The sequence below is a fragment of the Hylobates moloch genome, unplaced genomic scaffold (assembly GCF_009828535.3).
Source record: "Hylobates moloch isolate HMO894 unplaced genomic scaffold, HMol_V3 SCAFFOLD_19, whole genome shotgun sequence".
NCBI classification, from domain to species: domain Eukaryota; kingdom Metazoa; phylum Chordata; class Mammalia; order Primates; family Hylobatidae; genus Hylobates; species Hylobates moloch.
The window spans coordinates 41,182,556-41,202,164 of record NW_026652294.1 but is presented as its reverse complement, the minus strand read 5'-3'; the positions used below and the strand labels follow the sequence as shown (position 1 = coordinate 41,202,164).

The 19,609-nt window shown below is 50.0% G+C and overlaps 1 protein-coding gene across 1 annotated transcript in view; it reads left to right on the top strand.

Annotated features, from left to right (window-relative positions):
* The first annotated feature begins 539 nt into the window (after nucleotides 1-539).
* The window catches only part of GAS7 (growth arrest specific 7), a 279,805-nt gene continuing 260,735 nt past the window's right edge, over nucleotides 540-19,609 (top strand). The window contains exon 1 of the mRNA XM_032139667.2: nucleotides 540-939. Coding sequence (XP_031995558.1) covers nucleotides 757-939 — 183 coding nt within the window. The 5' untranslated portion in view covers nucleotides 540-756. The remainder of the gene's footprint in view (nucleotides 940-19,609) is intronic.

The window sequence follows — 19,609 nt, the reverse complement described above, 5'->3', positions numbered from 1 at the left end:
TCAACCACTACAATGACAACCACAAACGATCCCTCGCAGACACCTCGAAGAAGCCGCCCGCACGCCACGGGCCGCCAGGCCTACAAAGCAGGCACAGAACAGAGGGGCGTTTCCATTCTCGCGGTCCCCGGCGGTGGGGGCGCGAGTGGGAGCCCCTTTCCCCAGTGACAGGCCCCTCTGCGAGGGAGCGCGCAGCCCACCGCGGGCGTGGCCGCCCTGGCCCCGCCCCGGCCCGCCCCCTCGCCAGTGAGCGAGCCCCCGCCCGGCCACCCGGCCGCCAGCCCCTCTCTACGGCCGCCCGCTGCTCCCTCCCGCCCCGCGGAGTCCTGCCGCGGGGGATGCTCCGGCTCCCACCTCCTGGGGGAGCTGCGCATTTCCGCGCGCCGGGGCGGCCCCTGCCCCGGCCAGCCCTCGCGGCGGCAGCCCGCGTTCCGCGTTCCCGGGAAGTTGTCTCCGGAGCCCGCGGCGCCTGGGTCTCCTCCCCCTGAGCCCCGCCCCCCAGCCCAGAGCTGGGATCCGCGAGCTGCCCGGCCCGGGGGCGTCGCCGCGCGCTCTGCGAAGCCAACGAGTCTCCGCTTCCCTGCGCGGAGCGCGCGTCCCCCGCCTGCCCGAGGACCCCCGCGCACCCCAGAGACGGCGCGCGCCCAGAGCGCGGGAGCCCGGAGCGCCGGGCGCCTGGGACCCCGCGGAGCCGCTGCCCAGCCCGTGGGGCTCGGCGGGGATGCAGGCTGCGCTGTGAACCCGGGCGCCAAGGCCATGTCCGGCGCTCGCTGCCGGACCCTGTACCCCTTCTCCGGGGAGCGGCACGGCCAGGGGCTGCGCTTCGCCGCGGGCGAGCTGATTACGCTGCTGCAGGTCCCGGACGGCGGCTGGTGGGAAGGCGAGAAGGAGGACGGGCTCCGTGGCTGGTTCCCGGCGAGCTACGTGCAGTTGCTGGAGGTAAGGGGCGAGGGCCGGGGCTGGAGGAGCCGGGGCTGCGGTCCTCGGTGCGCTCGCGTACCTGTTGCCCGGTCGGGGGATGCCGCAGCGTCCCGGTCGGAGGGGCCCCCCGGGGGGCAGCCCTTGCCGGCGCGACCTGTGGCTCCACGCTCCTGAGGGGCAGCGACGGCAGCGGGCGCCGCTCGGGGCGTGGGCAACGCGGACTCGCGGGGAGCTTCCCCCTAGCGCCGGGCCTCCGGAGCACACTGTGGCGGCTCTGAGGAAGCGAGAACTTGTTGCCTGTGTGAGTTCAGGAGCAGGCGGGAGCGTTCCCGGCAGTGGCAGGGGCCGGTGAAGGGTCTGGCGGTCTTGGGAAGATGCACGGAGGATCAGGGGTCCGAGAAAGTGGCACCGACTGGGTCCCGGAGCCCCGCGTCTCCACCCCGGAGTCTAGAGCCTGACGACCGGTGGCCGGTCGTGCTGCCTTGGGTCAGGCTGCCTGGCCGCCTCGGGGCCACCCACTTGCTGGTCAGCCGAGCCTGCTGGCCACCAGCCCGAGCCCCCTCAGCAGGCTTGATGCCGGGGTGCCGTAGCACCCCCCCGCCACTGCCCGCTCCCCTGGTCCAGCTCCCCCAGGCTAAGGCTCAGAACCCGAAAGTGGCTTGTTCCTGGGGTTCTGGCCTGGCCCCAGGGCTACACAGGACCTGCTGAGGCAAGGCGGCTGGCTGTTTATTGTCTGTGTGACAGGCTGTCCTCTAATCACTGAGCTCACAGTCACAGCCTGAGTGAGACCCGAAGTTTCTAAAGTCCTTTGTGTGTGGGGGGGTGACCTTCCAGGACATCCCCTTTGCTAGAAGTCCGCCTGCCCCCAGGATACTTGTAAAGACTAAATTAACAGTTACCTTCAATTGTGTCAGTATTCCTAAACGTTCTGGTAAAACACTGCCCGAAGAAATCATGGAGGCCGAATTTATTTATAATTTAACTCTTGACCTACTTCACAGAGAACAAAGTAGCAAATTTTGACTGAAAATGCTCAGTGCAATTCGTCCGGGGAAAAAGAAAGAAAGAAGTGAAATGGTTACAGGGTGAGTCCGCCTGAGGATGTATCCTGTGGGCAACATTGTCAGCAAGAGCCTGGCCTTATAAAAGTATATTAGGTTGCTTTCAGGTCCAGAGAACAACAAAATCTCTCCTAAAGGGATCAGTAGCATTTGAGCAAAGTTTAGGGGCTGCTGGAATGAGCTTTCATGGGCTGTCAGCAGAGTATGTTGCAGGAACCCTCTTGCTTCTGTATCTGGAGAATCCGGAGATGCCCTACTGGTAGGAGAGGCTCAGGTGTGCCCTGCCCTGGCTTTTCCAGTTCCTTTCCTGAGATTCGGATGTAAAAGAAAGCGAACGTATTGCTTCTTACATGAGAAGCAAGGGGCCTCCTTGTTTCTAGCTTGAAGCCCTGGGATAGATACGTATTTTGGTAGTTCTTCGGGTGGTCACTGTTTTCCAGGAAATTCTGATGTGGAAATTTGGCTGATGGATGTCTGTCCGGTGAGGAGCATCCCTGGCTGTTCTGAGCCAGCTGTATTTTGTGTAGGGGTGAGGCTGGGTAAGTCTTAGTTAGCAAGAGTGGAGTGCTGCTTTTTCTTCCGGGAAAGGGACAGTGGACCAGGGCCAGGGGAGAAGCGGAATTAACAACCGGGACAGTTTTGGGTGTGTCTGTCCCATCCTCTGGCGTATACAAAGGTAGGAGATCTCTGGTGTCTCAGGGACTCTCAGACCATTCCTGACTAGTAACTTTGAACAAAAGCATCCATCTGCTTGAGCGATACTTCTGAGCACCTGCTCGGCACAGTACATGCATGTTATCACCGGTTCCCTGACAGCTCTGTGAAGGGTGAGGTACTTCCCCCATTTTATAGACAAGCAAGCTGAATATGAGAGAGGTGAAGTCAGCTCCCCAACTAGTAATGCTCGCATGTTTTGTTAGCAGCTCAGATGGCTGAGTATCACCCCCTGCGCCTGTGCCTTTTTTAAACGTTGATAGCTTGGGCTTAACTATGCCAAACAGCATGTGAGCAAAGGGTCTGGATCCATGGGGAAAAGGGGCAAACGCAGCCCCTGAGGTCAGCATGTTGGTGACAGCACTGCGAAGGGGAGGCTGAACCTGTAGGGCTGAAACGAGGACAGCTGCATCCAGGAGCAACTTGGAGGATCTTCCCTGCTAACCCCAAAGTGTGACTTTACTCAGAGCCAGCTGGGGGTCTTCCCACAGTGGGCCTGAGTCCTGTGGCCTAAGTACTGGATGGGACTTTTCTCAGGGCCAAAGCAGATGCAGTTTCAGCAGGGGGGCTTGTGGGTCAGGTGCTTGGCATCTGGGAACCTCCTACATGAGCAAGTTGGACCTCAAGGCTGAAGGCTAGGTAGAGATAGAGGATATGCAAGCAGAGTCGCTTGGGATGAGGTGAGTCCTCACGGGCAGACTCACAAGAGAATGCAGAGTTCCCCAGGCTGATGGGTAGACTGGCCAGCATCTGGACTCATGAGACTAGAGAGGGGGCCCATAGATACTGGAGATGGCGAACCTCATGAGATGTCAGCCAATGTGGTGCTGTCACTGAGCTTGCTTGGAGGCATGGAGTTCAGAAGGCCGTGGCAGCTGTTGGAGAAACAAGTACAGACAGGTGGGCTGTACTAGCCTCCTGGGCTAGGGATTGGATTGTGGGTACACAGCTGAGCATGGCATCTCTAATGTGCTCCCTACTCCAGTGGAACTTTCACCCTGATGGAAAGCATGATACCAGGAAACCCCATATTGGCGGAGGGGAGCGAGGCACTGAATACTGTGTGCACACTGGATACTTCCCAAGGAGATCTTCCTTGTTCAGGTGAAAAAAGGGGAACCGAGAGACCCAGCCTTTGCAGGAAGCATACACGGGGGAGGGGAGTTGGGAGCTAACTCCAAGAGGGTCACCAGATCTGACCCGGTGGCCAGCGAGCCCTTGGGAGGAGGCCAGCTTGGAGGAGGTCTTGGTTTTTGGGGCAGTCTCTTTGGTCAAGACTCCAAGGAAGTGGTGTAGCACATACTTGGCTTCCAGAGAGCAGCTTCCAGGAAAACCTCAGCACAGGCAGGGAAGTGTAGAGGTCTCTGGTAGGCCCAAGGACTCTGGCCACAAGGGTCCTTCCTACTCGGGGGGTGGTGCAGCTCTTCAAAGGTTGGGCAGAGGGAAACACCACCTCCAGAAAAGGAATCGGCCTTACAGCCAAGGCCCACAGCTGGTTATTAGATAAAATCAACTAGAAAAATCTTTCCTGAGGGTTTCTTCTGCTATGACAAGGGAGAGGAATTGAGAAGTCTTTTTTTTTTTTGAGACGGAGTCTCGCACTGTTGCCCAGGCTGTAGTGCAGTGGCGTGATCTCAGCTCACTGCAAGCTCCGCCTCCCGGGTTCACGCCATTCTCTTGTCTTAGCCTCCTGAGTAGCTGGGACTACAGGTGCTCGCCACCACGCCCGGCTAATTTTTTGTATTTTGAGTAGAGACGAGGTTTCACCATGTTAGCCAGGATGGTCTCGATCTCCTGACCTCGTGATCCACCTGCCTTGGCCTCCCAAAGTGCTGGGATTACAGGCGTGAGCCACCGCGCCTGGCTGAGAAGTCTTTTTAACATCATTTGAGAGATATGGTAGAGGAAGAGACCTGAGACCAGAGATAGGAGCTGTGGGAGCATGTTCTGCCAGCTCCAAGCTAGGCCTGAGATTGCCTCCATAGACCTGGGAACCCCACATGTGGGAATATTTCCGTCAGCTTTCTGGGGTACATCGAGGCTGAGAAATAGCTCCTAGGGAAGGTGGATAGAGAAGCCTAGATCTCCATCCTGGGAAAGATTTGGAGAGAAAGACATGGTACCAGGACAAGCCCAGTGGCTAGACAGGTCAGTGGTTGGAGGGTTTAACAAGGTCCAGGAATTCCTGTGGCCTGTACTTTCCTTGAATGGAGAGAAGAAATTAGGGACCTGGGGAATGCTGTAAGTCATCTACAAAACTTCCGAGAGCTTTTGGGAAATAATTCTGGGGGACAGTGGGATTGGAATGCAAACAAAATAGAGCTTTCTTTGAACTAGGTGGTATTCTTAGAATCCAGAATCTGGCTGGATAATCTGGACCTCTGGGATACTAACAGAATATGACACTGTTTGCTAGCAAAACTAGAATGGCTGCTGAGGGTCACCCTTAAACTTGATTTCCTTCACTCTGCCCTTTGTTCTCCCATTTTGGGTTGATGCAGTTGTGCTGTAGGAGTTGATAAGGAGTGTCTGTGGGAGAGAGTGGGCTGTGCTATGGATAATTAAGGAATGATGTTTTATCTATTGCCATGTAACAAGCCACTCCAAGATTTAGTGTTTCAAAACAACAATTTATTATTATCTGGCATGGTTTTGTGGATTGACAGGGCTCAGCTGGGTGGTTCTTCTGCTGGTCTATCTCAGTGTCTCTCATGCAGTTGCAATCAGATGGTGGCTGGGGCAGAGTCTTGGAGGCTCAACTAGACTGCAGCCTCCAAAATGTCATCTTCACTCACCTGTCTGGTGCCTTGATGTTCTTCCATGTGGCGCCTTTCTCCATGTGGTGTTTCATTCTCCAGGGCCTTTCCACATGGCCTTTCTCTTCAGCAGGGTGGTTGGAGTTATGTGGTAGCTGGCTTCTAAGAATGCAAAGGCATACATTGCCAGGCCCTCTTAAGGCCTAGGCCCAGAACTGGCATATCGTTTCTGCCACATTCTATTGGGAAAGTAGTCACAGGGTCCATCCAGAGTCAATTTGGAAGGGAGGTGGGTACAGGTGTGGTTATGAGGGAGGCATGGTTCATTGAGGGCCATATTGCAGACTAGCTCCCTCAGAAGGCTATGGAGAACACACATGGGACAGATGATCCATTAGTGGGGAGGTAGTGCCAGGCCAGACTGATGAGAGAGAGAACCCCAAGAGGGAGGTAAAATGCAGAGACTTGGCAGTTCTACCTCTATCGCAATCCTTGGAGGGTTTTTTTTTTTTTGACTCTAGAGGTTTCTTTCTAAAGGCCACACGATAAATGATGCAGCTGGAATTTGAAATCAGATTTGCTTGGCTCTGGGCCTGTCCATTGACATACCAGTCCAGCTTTTTTTAGGCCAGGGCTGTTCAGTGCTGGTGATTCATAGACATAGTGGATCTGAGCTCCCTGACATCTAATAGATGTTTGCTATATTACACAAATTGATTTTTATACAGAGCCTTTTCCTTCCTTTGTGCAACATGAAAATCACCCCAAATGAGTGTGACCTTGTCCCTCATGCTAGTATTTTTCAGACAGTCATCTACTCTCTTCACAAAAGGTGTAATTAGGGCTTGTAGCTTGGGGGAGTGCATAATTGTGACTGAAAAGACCAATGTGCTTTCTAACATCTACACTAAATCACCCTCCTTGATATGGGGGCTGTGGCCAGTATTTGTAGCTCCTGGTATTAGAAAATGACCTTTGGCCCACCACTCTGTCAGCCTCAGCTCAGAAGGAGCCACCTCCTTTGTCACACTTGTGTGCTAGACTGGTCACTGGCTACCCCACAGGACTTTAAAGCAATGCGTCAGGCTTATGGATTGAGTGGATTCAGGGCATTTTCACAAAAGTTCCCTTAGTAACAAGTCGGCGGGAATCCCTGACATCTGTTCACCACTCCGTGGATCCCTGATGTCTATTACCACCTAGAAACATGAATGAGAGGCTGACCTTCACGTACTCTTCTCAGCCTGCAAAAGCCCAGCTTTTTTCTGACAGTGTGGTAGACCTTGTCTGTGAACGTGGATACTGATCCCCACTTCGCTGGTGAAAGAAAATGTTTTTGGTAAACCAGGAAGCCTTGTGTACCTGTAAGTTTTTTTGACTATTATCAGGCCAGCCCAGGGGACTGTGCTGTCTTATTACTCACAGCAGCAAGGCGACACACGACAGGCTTTCTAACGAAATGTCAGGAGGGATTTCTCTGTACTTAAATGCAAAATTAGTGTATTTCTCTCTCTCCCTGCAATGGCGAGGCGTCTGGGGTGGTGTTTATGCCTATGGCGAGAAGAAGAAGTGGCGGCTGGCAGATCTCTCTGGCTTTTCCTTGGCTGACCAAAACATGTTGTGACATTGCGAAAGTTTAGGTATATGAACTGTGAGAAGTTTTTGAGGAGTCTTAAGAGGACCCACCCACCACCTTTCTTCACCTTTTCTGTCTTCCCTACCATCTTTAAGAATTTGTTTTTAGTTTAACTTCCTAGTTCTCTGTCTACTACTCTTCTTGGGCTTGGAGCTAGTATTCAGATTCAGCCCCTAGGTACTCAGATTTCACATGTCAGAACTAAACTCATCATCTCTCTCCTCTTTTTTATTTATTTATTTTTTTGAGATGGAGTCTTGCTCTGTTGCCCAGGCTGGAGTGCAATGGCGTGATTTCAGCTCACTACAACCTCCACCTCCTGGGTTCAAGTGATTCTCCTGCCTCAGCCTCCTGAGTAGCTGGGATTACAGGCTTCCACCACCATGCCTGGCTAATTTTTGTATTTTTAGTAGAGACGGGGTTTCACCAGGTTGGTCAGGCTGGTCTTGAACTCCCCACCTCAGGTGATCCACCTGCCTTGGCCTCCCAAAGTGCTGGGATTATAGGCGTGAACCACCCTGCCCGGCCTTAGGTTTGTAACCTTTCTTAAAACATGAGGGTTTTTTTTTTGTGTGTGTGAGATATATATTTTTTAGCTCATCAGCTATAGTTAGCATTAGTGTATTTTATGTGAGGCCCAATACAAATTTTCTTCTTTCAATGTGGCCCAGGGAAGCCAACTGGACACTCCTGCTCTAAACTTTAGTGAATGTCACCACCATCTGTCCACCAAGTCCCCTGATATCTCTCCCCTTACCTTTCCGCTCCTGTTCAGTAGGTTAGTAAGCCTTGTCCCTTCCCTTCTTCCTTAGAAGCATTTCTTTTTTTTTTTTTTTTTTCAGGCGGAGTCTTGCTCTGTCGCTTAGGCTGGAGTGTAATGGCACGATCTCGGCTCACTGCAACCTCCACCTCCTGGGTTCAAGCGATTCTCCTGCCTCAGCCTCCCGAGTAGCTATTACAGGCATGCGCCACCATGCCCGGCTAATTTTTGTATTTTTAGTAGAGACGGGGTTTCACCATGTTGGTCAGGCTGGACTCCAACTCCTGACCTTGTGATCCGCCCACCTTGGCCTCCCAAAGTGCTGGGATTACAGGCATGAGCCATTGCGCCCAGCCAGAAACATTTCTTAAAGCCTTCTCCTTCTTAACTTGCATTGGCAGATCTTTTCTGTAAAAGGCCAGGAAACATTTTAGGCTTTGTGGGCCATGAGGCAAAACTGAGTTATGGCTGCCTCGGTGTGATCTGTAGTGCGCCAGAGGCAGTGACAAGCAGTGAGAGCACCCCATATGGTCTCTGTCACAGCTAATCCACTCTGCTGCTGTAGTGCAAAAGCAGCCAGAGATAATCCGAAAGCCAATGGGCGTGCCTGTGTTCCAATAAAACTTTATTTATGGACTGAAATTTGAATTTGTTACAATTTTCATGGGTTGTGAAGTATCATTCTTCTTTTGATTTGTTTTCAACTTTTTTTTTTTTTTTGGGAGATGGAATCTTGTTCTGTCACCCAGGCTGGAGTGCAGTGGTATGATCTCGGCTCACTGCAGCCTCCACCTCCTGGGTTCAAATGATTTTCATGCCTCAGCCTCCCAAGTAGTTGGGACTATAGGCACCCGCCACCACAGCCGGCTAATTTTTGTATTTTTAGTAGAGATAGGGTTTCGCCATGTTGGCCAGGCTGGTCTCCAACTCCTGACCTCAAGTGATCCACCCTCCTTGGCTTCCCAAAGTGCTGGGATTACAGGCGTGAGCCACTGTGCCTAGCCAGCCATGTGACTATTTGGGGGAAAATAATTTGAAGCTGAGGGGGACTGCAGATGCACATAACCCTGAGTAGAGGAGTGTGTTTGATAAACCTGGGAGAGCCAGAATATTCCAGAATGGCTAGAGTGGCAAGTAGGGGGAGAGGGGTTGGGGATGTGCCGGGGAAGGAGATAGAACCGTGGGAGTTGGGTCATTTTCTAAATGCAGTGGAAAAGCCTTTGGTTTGATTGAAGCGGGTGGCATCTTCAGATGTGTTCTGGAAAGCTCTTCTAGACTGTAGGGTGGAGAATGGATTTGAAGAGAACAGGGAGGGGAAGCAAGGAGACCAATTGGGAAGCTCAGAGCAGGGTGGTGGAAGTGGAAATGGTGAGAGGTGGGTGGATTTGGAATGTATTTTGCAGGTAGTGTCAACAGGTCTTGCTGGTGGGTTGATCGGAGGGAGTAAGGGAGCCTCAGGGGGTCTCACTTCTTGGAGGTCACTTGTAATGCACTTTTTCCCTTTTGTATTTTCTCCATCTGTCCATCCTTTATTCTGCCACTAGAAATCTGTTCCCCAAAAAAGGAGGTAAAAGGCAAATACAAATTTGGAGAAAGTTCCTTAATGTAGAAAGTGCTTTTTTTTTTTTTTTTTTAAAAAAGGCAGTACCACTCTGTCGCCCAGGCTGGAGTGCAGTGGCGCAATCTCGGCTCACTGCAAGCTCCGCCTCCCGGGTTCACGCCATTCTCCTGCCTCAGCCTCTCCGAGTAGCTGGGACTACAGGCGCCCGCCACCACGCCCGGCTAATTTTTTGTATTTTTTAGTAGAGGCGGGGTTTCACCGTGGTCTCGATCTCCTGACCTCGTGATCCGCCGCCTCGGCCTCCCAAAGTGCTGGGATTACAAGCGTGAGCCACCGTGCCCAGCCAGAAAGTGCTTTTTTAAATTTAAAAAAAAAAAACAAAAAAAAAAAACAAAGAGGAACATACCAATATAAGAATGCGCAAAGAACTTGGATAGACACTTCATAATAAAACATATACAGGCTGGGCATGGTGGCTCATGCCTATAATCCCAGCACTTTGGGAGGTTAAGGCGAGCGGATTGCTTGAGCCCAGGAGTTCAAGACCAGCCTGGGCAACATGGAGAAACCCAAATTTTATCTCTACAAATACAAAAAAATTAGCTGAGTGTGATGATGCATGCCTATAGTCCCAGCTACTCAGGAGGCTGAGGTGGGAGGATCGCTTGAACCCGGGTGGTCAAAGCTGCAGTGAGCTGAGATTGCACCACTGAACTCTAGCCTGAGCGAAAGAGTGAGACTCTCTTAAAACAACTGAACACACACACACAAAAAGCCATATAAAAAGTTCTCAACTATTTAGTCTCGCCAGTGATCAAATAATTACAAATTTAATTAAAAAATAGCTTGAAGACAGAAAAATGTCAAAAAAAAAATGGTATTGGCAGGGTGTAAGGAGATGGTTCTGAGCTTCCTGAAGGGCCATTTGGCACTATACCTCCGAAACGTTAATAAGTACATGTTCTCTCTCCCAGCAATTCCACTTCTAGAAATTTCAACTCACGGAGCATCTGATATATCAAGCAAGCTGTAAACATCAGCGTGTATTGTATCACAGCCTCAGACAGCACAAGATGAACGACAATCTCAATGTACACCAGAAGGAACTAGTTAAAATCAGGTTTACTTGTGCTTAGCACAAGGTCAGAACATGCGGAAGGGGTTCAATAACTATATTGAAATGGATTTTTTTTTTTTTCTTGAGGTGGAGTCTTGCTCTGTCGCCCAGGCTGGAGTGCAGTGGTGCGATCTCGGCTCACTGCAGCCTCTGCCTCCTGGGTGCAAGTAATTCCCCTGCCTCCGCCTCCCGAGTAGCTGGGATTACAGGTGTCTGCCACCATGCCTGGCTAATTTTTCTATTTTTAGTGGAGATAGGTTTCACCATGTTGGCCAGGCAGGTCTCGAACTCCTGACCTCAAATGATCCACCTGCCTCGGCCTCCCAAAGTGCTGGGATGAAACTGAATTTTAAAAATAAAAATGTTGGTTAATGATGCTAAATGTCTTTGTGGAGCTAGCATAGTTCACATTTCTCCTCCCAGTGAGGCAAAAAGAGATGGTGTGTCCAGAAATGAATTACTTTTCAAAAGTGGGAACTGTGTATAGCAAACATTCTGTAAGTATCCTTTTGTGGGAAGAATAGGTAGAAGGAATACATGCTGGCCCGGGGCCACATTCTTATAAATATCGTCAGTAACAGTAAATCTTTGTCTTTTGAGGGGTGGATTTGATTTTTTTTGGAAACAGCCGAAATTCATTTAAAGCCAAGTCTGGTGTGTCTGTTCATGTGACTGTCTGTCTGTCACCTTGTGGTAAATAGGATTTAAGGCAGCTTACCAAAAAGCATACGGTACAAAAAGATAAAAGCATAAACACATGAGGAAATCTGTGGAAAAGAAAAAATCAGATGACTCCGGAGTGAAGTTTGATGAGCAAAGAGAGTAACTGAGTCAAGTAATGCTGTTCAGGGCTAAAAAAGAGGTCCTACCTTAAAGTAATGATGAATTTGAGCAGTGAATGAGGAGTAACAGAAATATTCTGAGAAAGGTAGCATTGTGGGTATGTGTGCTATATGGGTCAGGATGGGTTACGATGTGCCACCATAGCAATCTCCGTGGTAAAGCAACATGGGTTTGCTTTTTGCTCTATTGTGAGTTGGTTTGAAGCCGCAAGACCTCCAGGACCCAGGAGGATGGAGCACCCAGTGTCTGGAATCCTCAGGGATTGTGTTAAACAGTTTAGCACATGCTTCTTAAAGCTTTTGCCGAGGAATGACACATGACACTTCTGCTGGTATTTTATTGTCTAAAGCACAGCCACACCTAACTTTAAGACAGTGAAAAAATACAATCCTGCCGTGTGCTTGGAAGGAGAAAAGGAGCAAGCTGAATCTATGTAGATGGCCCTGTTGACCACCACATGGGTAACCACTCATGGGGACACCCCATTTCCTGTCTGTTTCAGTTTCAGCATTTTATCATCACACCCAGAGCAGGGCTTCTCAAACTGAATTCAGTGCTGCTAGAGCAAAGTGGTTTCTGCTTTTTTTTTTTTTTGGAGACAGAATCTTGCCCCGTCGCTCGGGCTGGAGTGCAGTGGCACAGTCCTGGCTCACTGCAACCTCTGCCTCCCGGGTTCAAGTGATTCTCCTGCCTCAGCCTCCTGAGTACCTGGGATTACAGGCATGCCACCACACCCAGCTAATTTTGTATTTTTAGTAAAGATGGGGTTTCACCATGTTAGCCAGGCTGGTCTTGAACCCTTGACCTCAGGTGATTCGCCCACCTTAGCCTCCCAAAGTGCTGATATTAAGGCATGAGCCACTGCGCCTGGCCCAAAGTGGTTTCTTAAAATGAATTCCCTGGATCTTGTTGAATACAAATTCTGACTCAGGAGGCCTGGGATGGGGCCTGCGGTCCTGCATATCTGACAAGCTTCCAAGAGATTCTGCAGAGTCCACAGTGCACACTTCAGCAGGTACACTTAGCTCTTGAGAGCCGTGGCTACTCTTTCAAATTGGCCTCCTCCCTCCCACAAGCTATCCTAGCATCTTGTACACTGCTGGGCACACTAGTAGATACTTGGTCTATACATTTTGAACAAATGTGGTCATTTTCTTTCTTTCTTTTTTCTTTTTTTTGAGATGGAGTCTTGCTCTGTCGCCAGCCTAGAGTGCGGTGGCACGATCTTGGCTCACCGCAACCTCCACCTCCCGGGTTCAAGTGATTCTCCTGCCTCTGCCTGCTCAGTAGCTGGGACTACAGGTGCGCGCCACCACGACCGGCTAATTTTTGTATTTTTAGTAGAGACGGAGTTTCACCATGTTGGTCAAGATGATCTCGATCTCTTGACCTCATGATCCGCCCTCCTCAGCCTCCTAAAGTGCTGAGATGACAGGCGTGAGCCACCATGCCTGGCAAAATGTGGTCATTTTCTAATACCAGACTCCCTGTGTTTTGTGTGTGTGTGTGTGTGTGGTTAGTACAACCTTGGGTTCAACAAAAATTCGTTTTTCTATTTGAGGAATTACTATACGCTGTGGTTCCTTCAGGGCTCAGCAGATACAGTCAAAGCCTGGAGATGAGGTTGGTGGCTCTTCTACAGGGAGCCCTTTGTCTGTGCTCTCCCCTCCAGGGTGACTTGGGCAGGTGACCTCTTTCAGGTGACCTCAGGTTCACACTTAAGGTTTTCTGTTGAAACCATCCAGACATTTAAGATTCTTCATTTTTTCTCAGATGCCTCAATTCCTCCTCCCTTCTCATTTGCTTGTCAAATGCACAGAGAACTCTAGGGTTAGTCAACAAAAAACTAATTAAGTTGTAAAAATTCTTTAGAGATGCTATTTAAAAAATTCCACAGAAATGAGTCCTTGTCCTAATTCAATCATGAGAGAAGATCCTTATTTTAGCAGTGGCTCATGGAAGACTGTCATTGAGCCATTTTAAAATATTTTTTATATAATTAGGAATAGAAATAAGAAAACTTAACTTTGGATTATTTAGTGTGAGTCTGCTGCTCTCATTTAGCAAGTGTTTTATTGATAAATAGCTACAAACATTCATTGTGCGTGGAGTGAAAATACAACCATGTTGAGTGGTAGTTGGTAATCAAGGACGTGCACAAAACAAAATCTTATCTGGAGTTTGGTCTAATACATTCTTTGTTTTTTGTTTTGTTTGAGACAGTGTCTTGCTCTGTTCCCCCAGGCTGCAGTGCAATGGAGTAATCTCCACCCTCCAGGCTCAAGCCATCCTTCTACCTCAGCCTCCTGAGTAGCTGGGACCACAGGGGCATACCACCATACCTAGCTAGTTTATTTTTTTGGGGAGACAGAGTCTTGCTATGTTGCCCAGGCTGGCCTCAAACTCCTGGGCTCAAGCTACATAGGTTTGCTTTTTGCTCATGTTGTAAGTCTATTGTGAGTTGGTTTGAAGCCGCAAGACCTCCAGGACCCAGGAGGATGGAGCACCCAGTGTCTGGAATCCTCAGGGACTGTAACAGTTTAGCACATGGTTCTTAAAGCTTTTGCCCAGGAATGACACATGACACTTCTGCTGGTATTTTATTGTCTAAAGCACAGCCACACCTAACTTTAAGACAGTGAAAAAATACAATCCTGCTGTGTGCTTGGAAGGAGAAAAGGAGCGAGCTGAATCTATGTAGATGGCCCTGTTGACCACCACATGGGTAACCACTCATGGGGACACCTCAGTTCCTGTCTGTTTCAGTTTCAGCATTTTATCATCGCACCTAGAGCAGTGCTTCTCAGACTGAATTCAGTGCTGCTAGAGCAAAGTGGTTTCTGCTTTTTTTTTTTTTGGAGACAGAGTCTTGCTCCGTCGCTCGAGCTGGAGTGCAGTGGCACAGTCCTGGCTCACTGCAACCTCTGCCTCCCAGGTTCAAGTGATCCTCCTTCTTCTGTCTCTCAAAGTGTTGGGATTATAGGCATGAGCCACTGTGCCCAACCCAGTCTAATATTTTCATATTATAAAGAAGGCTTTGGGCCGGGCACGGTGGCTCATGCCTGTAATCCCAGCACTTTGGGAGGCTGAGGTGGGTGGATTACCTGAGGTCAGCAGTTCGAGACCAGCCTGGCCAATGTGGTGAATCCCTGTCCCTACTAAAAATACAAAAAAAATTACCCCAGCTTGGTGGCATGTGCCTATAATCCCAGCTACTCAGGAGGCTGAGGGAGGAGAATTCCTTGAACCCAGGAGGTGGAGGTTGCAGTGAGCCACCGAGATCGCACCACTGCACTCCAGCCTAGGCAACAGAGTGAGACTCGGTCTCAAAAAAAAAAAGGCTTCGAATACGTGGGGCTTGGTTTCTGGTGTAGGGACATCAGAGCCTAACTGTACAATATCATTATACATGCTGTGAGATCTGTGCTTCTCCAACACAAATGGGTGTGCACATCACTCGAGGCTCTTGTTAAAATGCAGACTCTGGCCAGGCGCAGTGGCTCACGCCTGGAATCCCAGCACTTTGGGAGGCCGAGGCGGGCAGATCACGAGATCGAGACCATCCTGGCTAACGCAGTGAAACCCCGTCTGTACTAAAAAAAAAAAAAAAAAAAAATATACAAAATTAGCCGGGCGTGGTGGGCGCCTGATCACGAGGTCAGGAGATCGAGACCATCCTGGCTAACACGGTGAAACCCCGTCTCTACTAAAAATACAAAAAATTAGCCGGGCGAAGTGGCGGGCGCCTGTAGTCCCAGCTACGCGGGAGGCTGAGGCAGGAGAATGGCGTGAACCCCGGGGGGCGGATCCTGCAATGAGCCGAGATCGCGTCACTGCACTCCAGCCTGGGTGAAAGAGCGAGACTCTGTCTCAAAAAAAAAAAAAAAAAGATGCAGACTCTGATTTAGTAGGTCTGAAGTGGGAACCTGAATCTGAAAGAAAAAAACAAACTTTCTGCTCACACTCCACACTGTTTCTCCACACTCAACACAGCACCAGACACTTCTGTGACTTGATTGGGGGTGGCGGGTGTTTTCCCACACACCAGGCAGTTCTTCAGTGGACACCAGCTGGGCCTCTTATATTTCTATTGGGTTGTGACATTGTCTACCTGGCGTTGAAGTCAGATCCTACAGGCCAAGAGTGCAGTCCTACAAGAGTGCCCCCACTTCACATGTCAAGTAGTGTCACTTATATTTCTGATAGACCGGCTATAAATTGGGGTTCCCACTGCTCCCTGCTTGGGTTTGATTAATTTCCTAGGATGGCTCACCGAACTTGGGGAAACATGTTTACTGGTTTACTATAAAGGATACAGATGAACAGCCAGAGGAAGGGGTGCATTCTGCAAGCTGAAGAATTTTTCTAAGTTTCCCAGGACTGCTCTGAGGGCCAGGACAACCTGGGAGAAGAGCTTGGCACCTTGTACACACTCCGTAAGTGGAGTTCCTATTTCTGCATGCTCTGGTGATCATAGTTGAATGCTGGGGGCTGCCTGTTCAATGCCAGGGCATATGGGGGTAGGGGTGTGCAGCTTCCATGCCCTCTCTTGACTCCTAGCACCTCCATATATTCAGCAACCCAGAAGCTTATCAGAATTTGTTCAAGAGTTTTTATAGGCTGGTCAGGGTGGCTCATGCCTGTAATCTCAGCACTTTGGGAGGCTGAGCAGGTAGATCACCTGAGGTCATGAGTTCAAGAACAGCCTGGCCAACATATAAAACCCTGTCTCTACTAAAAATACAAAAATGAGCCTGGTGTGGTAGCATGCGCCTGTAGTCTCAGCTACTCAGGAGGCTGAGACAGGAGAGTTGTTTCAATCTGGGAGGTGGAGGTTGCAGTGAGCCGAGATCACACCAGTGCACTCCAGCCTGAGTGAGACACAGCAACACTCCGCCTCAAAAAAAAAAAAGAGTTTTTATAGAGCTTGGACTCCAGCCTCCCGTGGCCCCCCTTTTGCTGGAGGTCAGCAGGTGGGGCTCAAAAATCCCAACCCTCTAATCCTCTAATAACTTGTTCCTGGTGACCAGCCCCAACCTGGGCTATCTGAGGGCCCCCACCCTAAGTCACCTTATTAGCGTCCACTGAAGTGTGATCAAATGGGCTCATTATGAATAACAAACAACATTCCTATCAGGAAATTCCAAGGGTTTGAGGGGCTATGTGGCAGGACCTGGGGACAAGGACCAAATATATTTCATATTACACCACACTGGGATTCTGCCAGCTCCCAGGTGATGCCACTGCTTCCAGTCTGCCGGCCGCAATTTGAGTAGCAAGGCGTTTGAATACCCTTAGGGGTTTTCAGTTTGTCTGCAAGACATGTTAAATCCTGGAATTAGACTGGATTTAGTTTACTTTCATTCTTTCTCTTTAAAAGTGGATTATGTGAGGCTACGCAGGGTCATGGAAAGAACACAGGTTTTGGAATTAGACCTCTGTGAGTATATTTAATCCGAGGACAAAGATATGGTGGCTGGTTTTCCTGTTTGACCAGAGGGGTTTCCTTGATCACGAGGTGGAGGTGAGCCTCAGGGAGGCTTTCCTGGGGCCAGTGCCAGGAGCCTGGCTGAGGAGGAAGTGCAGGATTCAGCCGCTGGAAAGGCTGGGGGGCAGGGTCTGGACTGCAGTATGAACCAGGATGACGGAGAGGCAGCCAGGGATGGTCTTGCCAGATGCCAGCAGCGTTAGGAAAAACATATGCAACGGGGACATGGTCTCTACATCTTGAGACAGTTTATCAGTTCCAAGGGGATAACTGGTTGTTTTGTGTGGTTTGGTTTGTGAACTGGAATGTGAGCCCTGCAGCTACTCCCAGTATGGACAGCTTGGACAACAACGTTCAAGGGTTGGGCAGAAACCCCTGGGAGGTGGGGGCAGCAGAGTGCTTGGCAAGAGGGTGGCAGGTCTGCTTACAAATCCCAGCTGAGCCCCTGCTACCTGTGTGAGAGCTGAGGCAAGTTGCAGAATCTTTCTAAGTCTCCCAGGGCCCCTCCGAGGATCAGGAGAGCCTGGTAGAAGAGCTTTGGCCCCTTGTACACACACACTCGGTAAGTGGAGTTTACCTTCCTGTATGCTCTGGTGATCATAGTTGGGTGCTGACAGCTGCCTGTTAACTGGAGTTTCATTGGGGCACACAGGACAGTTGGTGTTGGGGAAGTAGGGCAACCCTTTTCCAAGAGCCTCTCCGAGGTCATACTGCAAGACTGTCTGGTGCAGCATTATGGATGAGGCACAAATCACTTGTGAGTCTTATGAAATGCAGATTTGGATTCAGTAGGTCTGGGGTGGGGCCTGAGATTCTGCATCTCCAGCATGTTCCCATAGGATGTTGCTGGTATTGGGATAACACTTGGGGAGCTGCATACAAGATGGTATAGCATTTTCCTGAGAGTTTTTGGAGCGTAGGTCCTCCAAGTGAAAGCAAGGGAAGCTGCAGCGTCTGGCCATTGCTAGTTTGTTTGAAACTGCTACATAATGGTTGCTGCTGCTCAGGCTGGGCTAATTAGTCTTAATTGCCTCTTACCTGGGTTTGATGGGCCTCCCGCTGCCTGGGCACTCCCAGAAGAGACTCTTTTTGTAATGAGGAAAAGGCTATTTATTGGGAGAGGTGAAACTCAGGAGGCTGCTGAAGGACTCAAGCATTCGTTTTCGTCTTTTTGCCTGTTCTTGGGGCAAAGGAAAGGTTTGTTTCAAGGGGCTGGATGGAAAATCTCTTTGTAAAGTATTGCCGTGGAGCTTAGAATCTAATCCTGGGCCCGTGTGGTAGGACTCTATACTGCAGATGGTGGCGGTGCCACAAAGCCGGTGTCTCCTGCAGCCCCTAGATGGAACTCTCAGGTCCTTGCTGTCGGAGACTTAGTCTGGATTTCTGCAGTGCGCCCTAACAGGAGTGGCTGTCCATTTTATCCCCCTAGTGATATCCATCTGTCACAGGGTGAACCCCAAAATTGGGGCTGAGCCTGGGAGGCCACGTGGGTTCTTGGCTTCACACAGGAAATAATTCAAGAGTTAGCTGACAGAGTAAAGTAAAAGCAAGTTTATTAAAAAGTAAGGGAATAAGGCTGGGCACGGTGGCTCATGCCTGTAATCCCAGCAGTTGGGGAGGCCAAGCCAGGTGGATCACCTGAGGTCAGGAGTTCGAGACCAACCTGGCCAACGTGGTGAAACCCCATCTCTACAAAACATACAAAAATTAGCCGAGCGTGGTGGTGGGCGCCTGTAATTCCAGCTACTCGGGAGGCCGAGGCAGGAGAATCGCTTGAACCCGGGAGGTGGAGGTTGCAGTGAGTCGAGATCGTGCCATTGCCCTCCAGCCTGGGTGACAAAAGTGAAACTCCATCACACACACCAAAAGTAAGGGAATAAAAGGATGGCTACCACTTAGGTAGCAGTATGGGCTGCTTGACTGACTATACTTATTGTTATTTCTTGATTATATGCTAAACAAGGGGGAGATTATTCATGAGATTTCTGGGAAAGGGATAGGGAGCTCTGGGAACTGAGGGTTGCGTCCCCTTTCAGACCATATAGGGTAACTTCCAGTCATTGCCATGGCATTTGTAAACTGTCCTGGCGCTGGTGGGAGTGTCATTTAGCACACCAATGTGTTATAATTACCCTATAATGAGCAGTGAGGATGACCAGCGGTAGCTCTGGCTGCCATCTTGGTTTTGGTGGGTTTTGGCTAGCCCCTTTACTGGATCCTGTTTGATCAACGGGGTCTTTGTGACCTGTATCTTGTAAAACAAGTCCTGCCAAATTCCTATCTCATATCCTCCAAAGTGATGATGCGGTGATTTTTGTAGCCAGTTTGATCACGGAACTCTGCTGTTTAACATTTTTCATAGGTTCTTCATTGCCTTTACAATATAACATGCCTTAGCCTTGTTTACAAGCCCTTCATGACGCAACCCCTGTCTACCTCCCGAGATGCATTTTAGCTATTTATTCTCGTGCATAACGTTATCAGAACCACACGGAACTACCTGATTCTTGGGTACAGCTTTGCTTTCTTTTGCTTCTGTGCCCTGTGCGTGCTGTTCCTGTTCCTCGAAGTAACCCTCCTCCCCCATCCTGTTTTTTACCCTTACTCCCTTTTCTTTCTGTTTGACAGTTCTATTGAGATATATCCCCATTCTATTCTATTCTATTCTTTTTTTTTTTTTTTTTTTGAGGTGGCGTCTCACTCTTGTCACCCAGGCTGGAGTGCAGTGGCTCAATCTCAGCTCACTGCAATC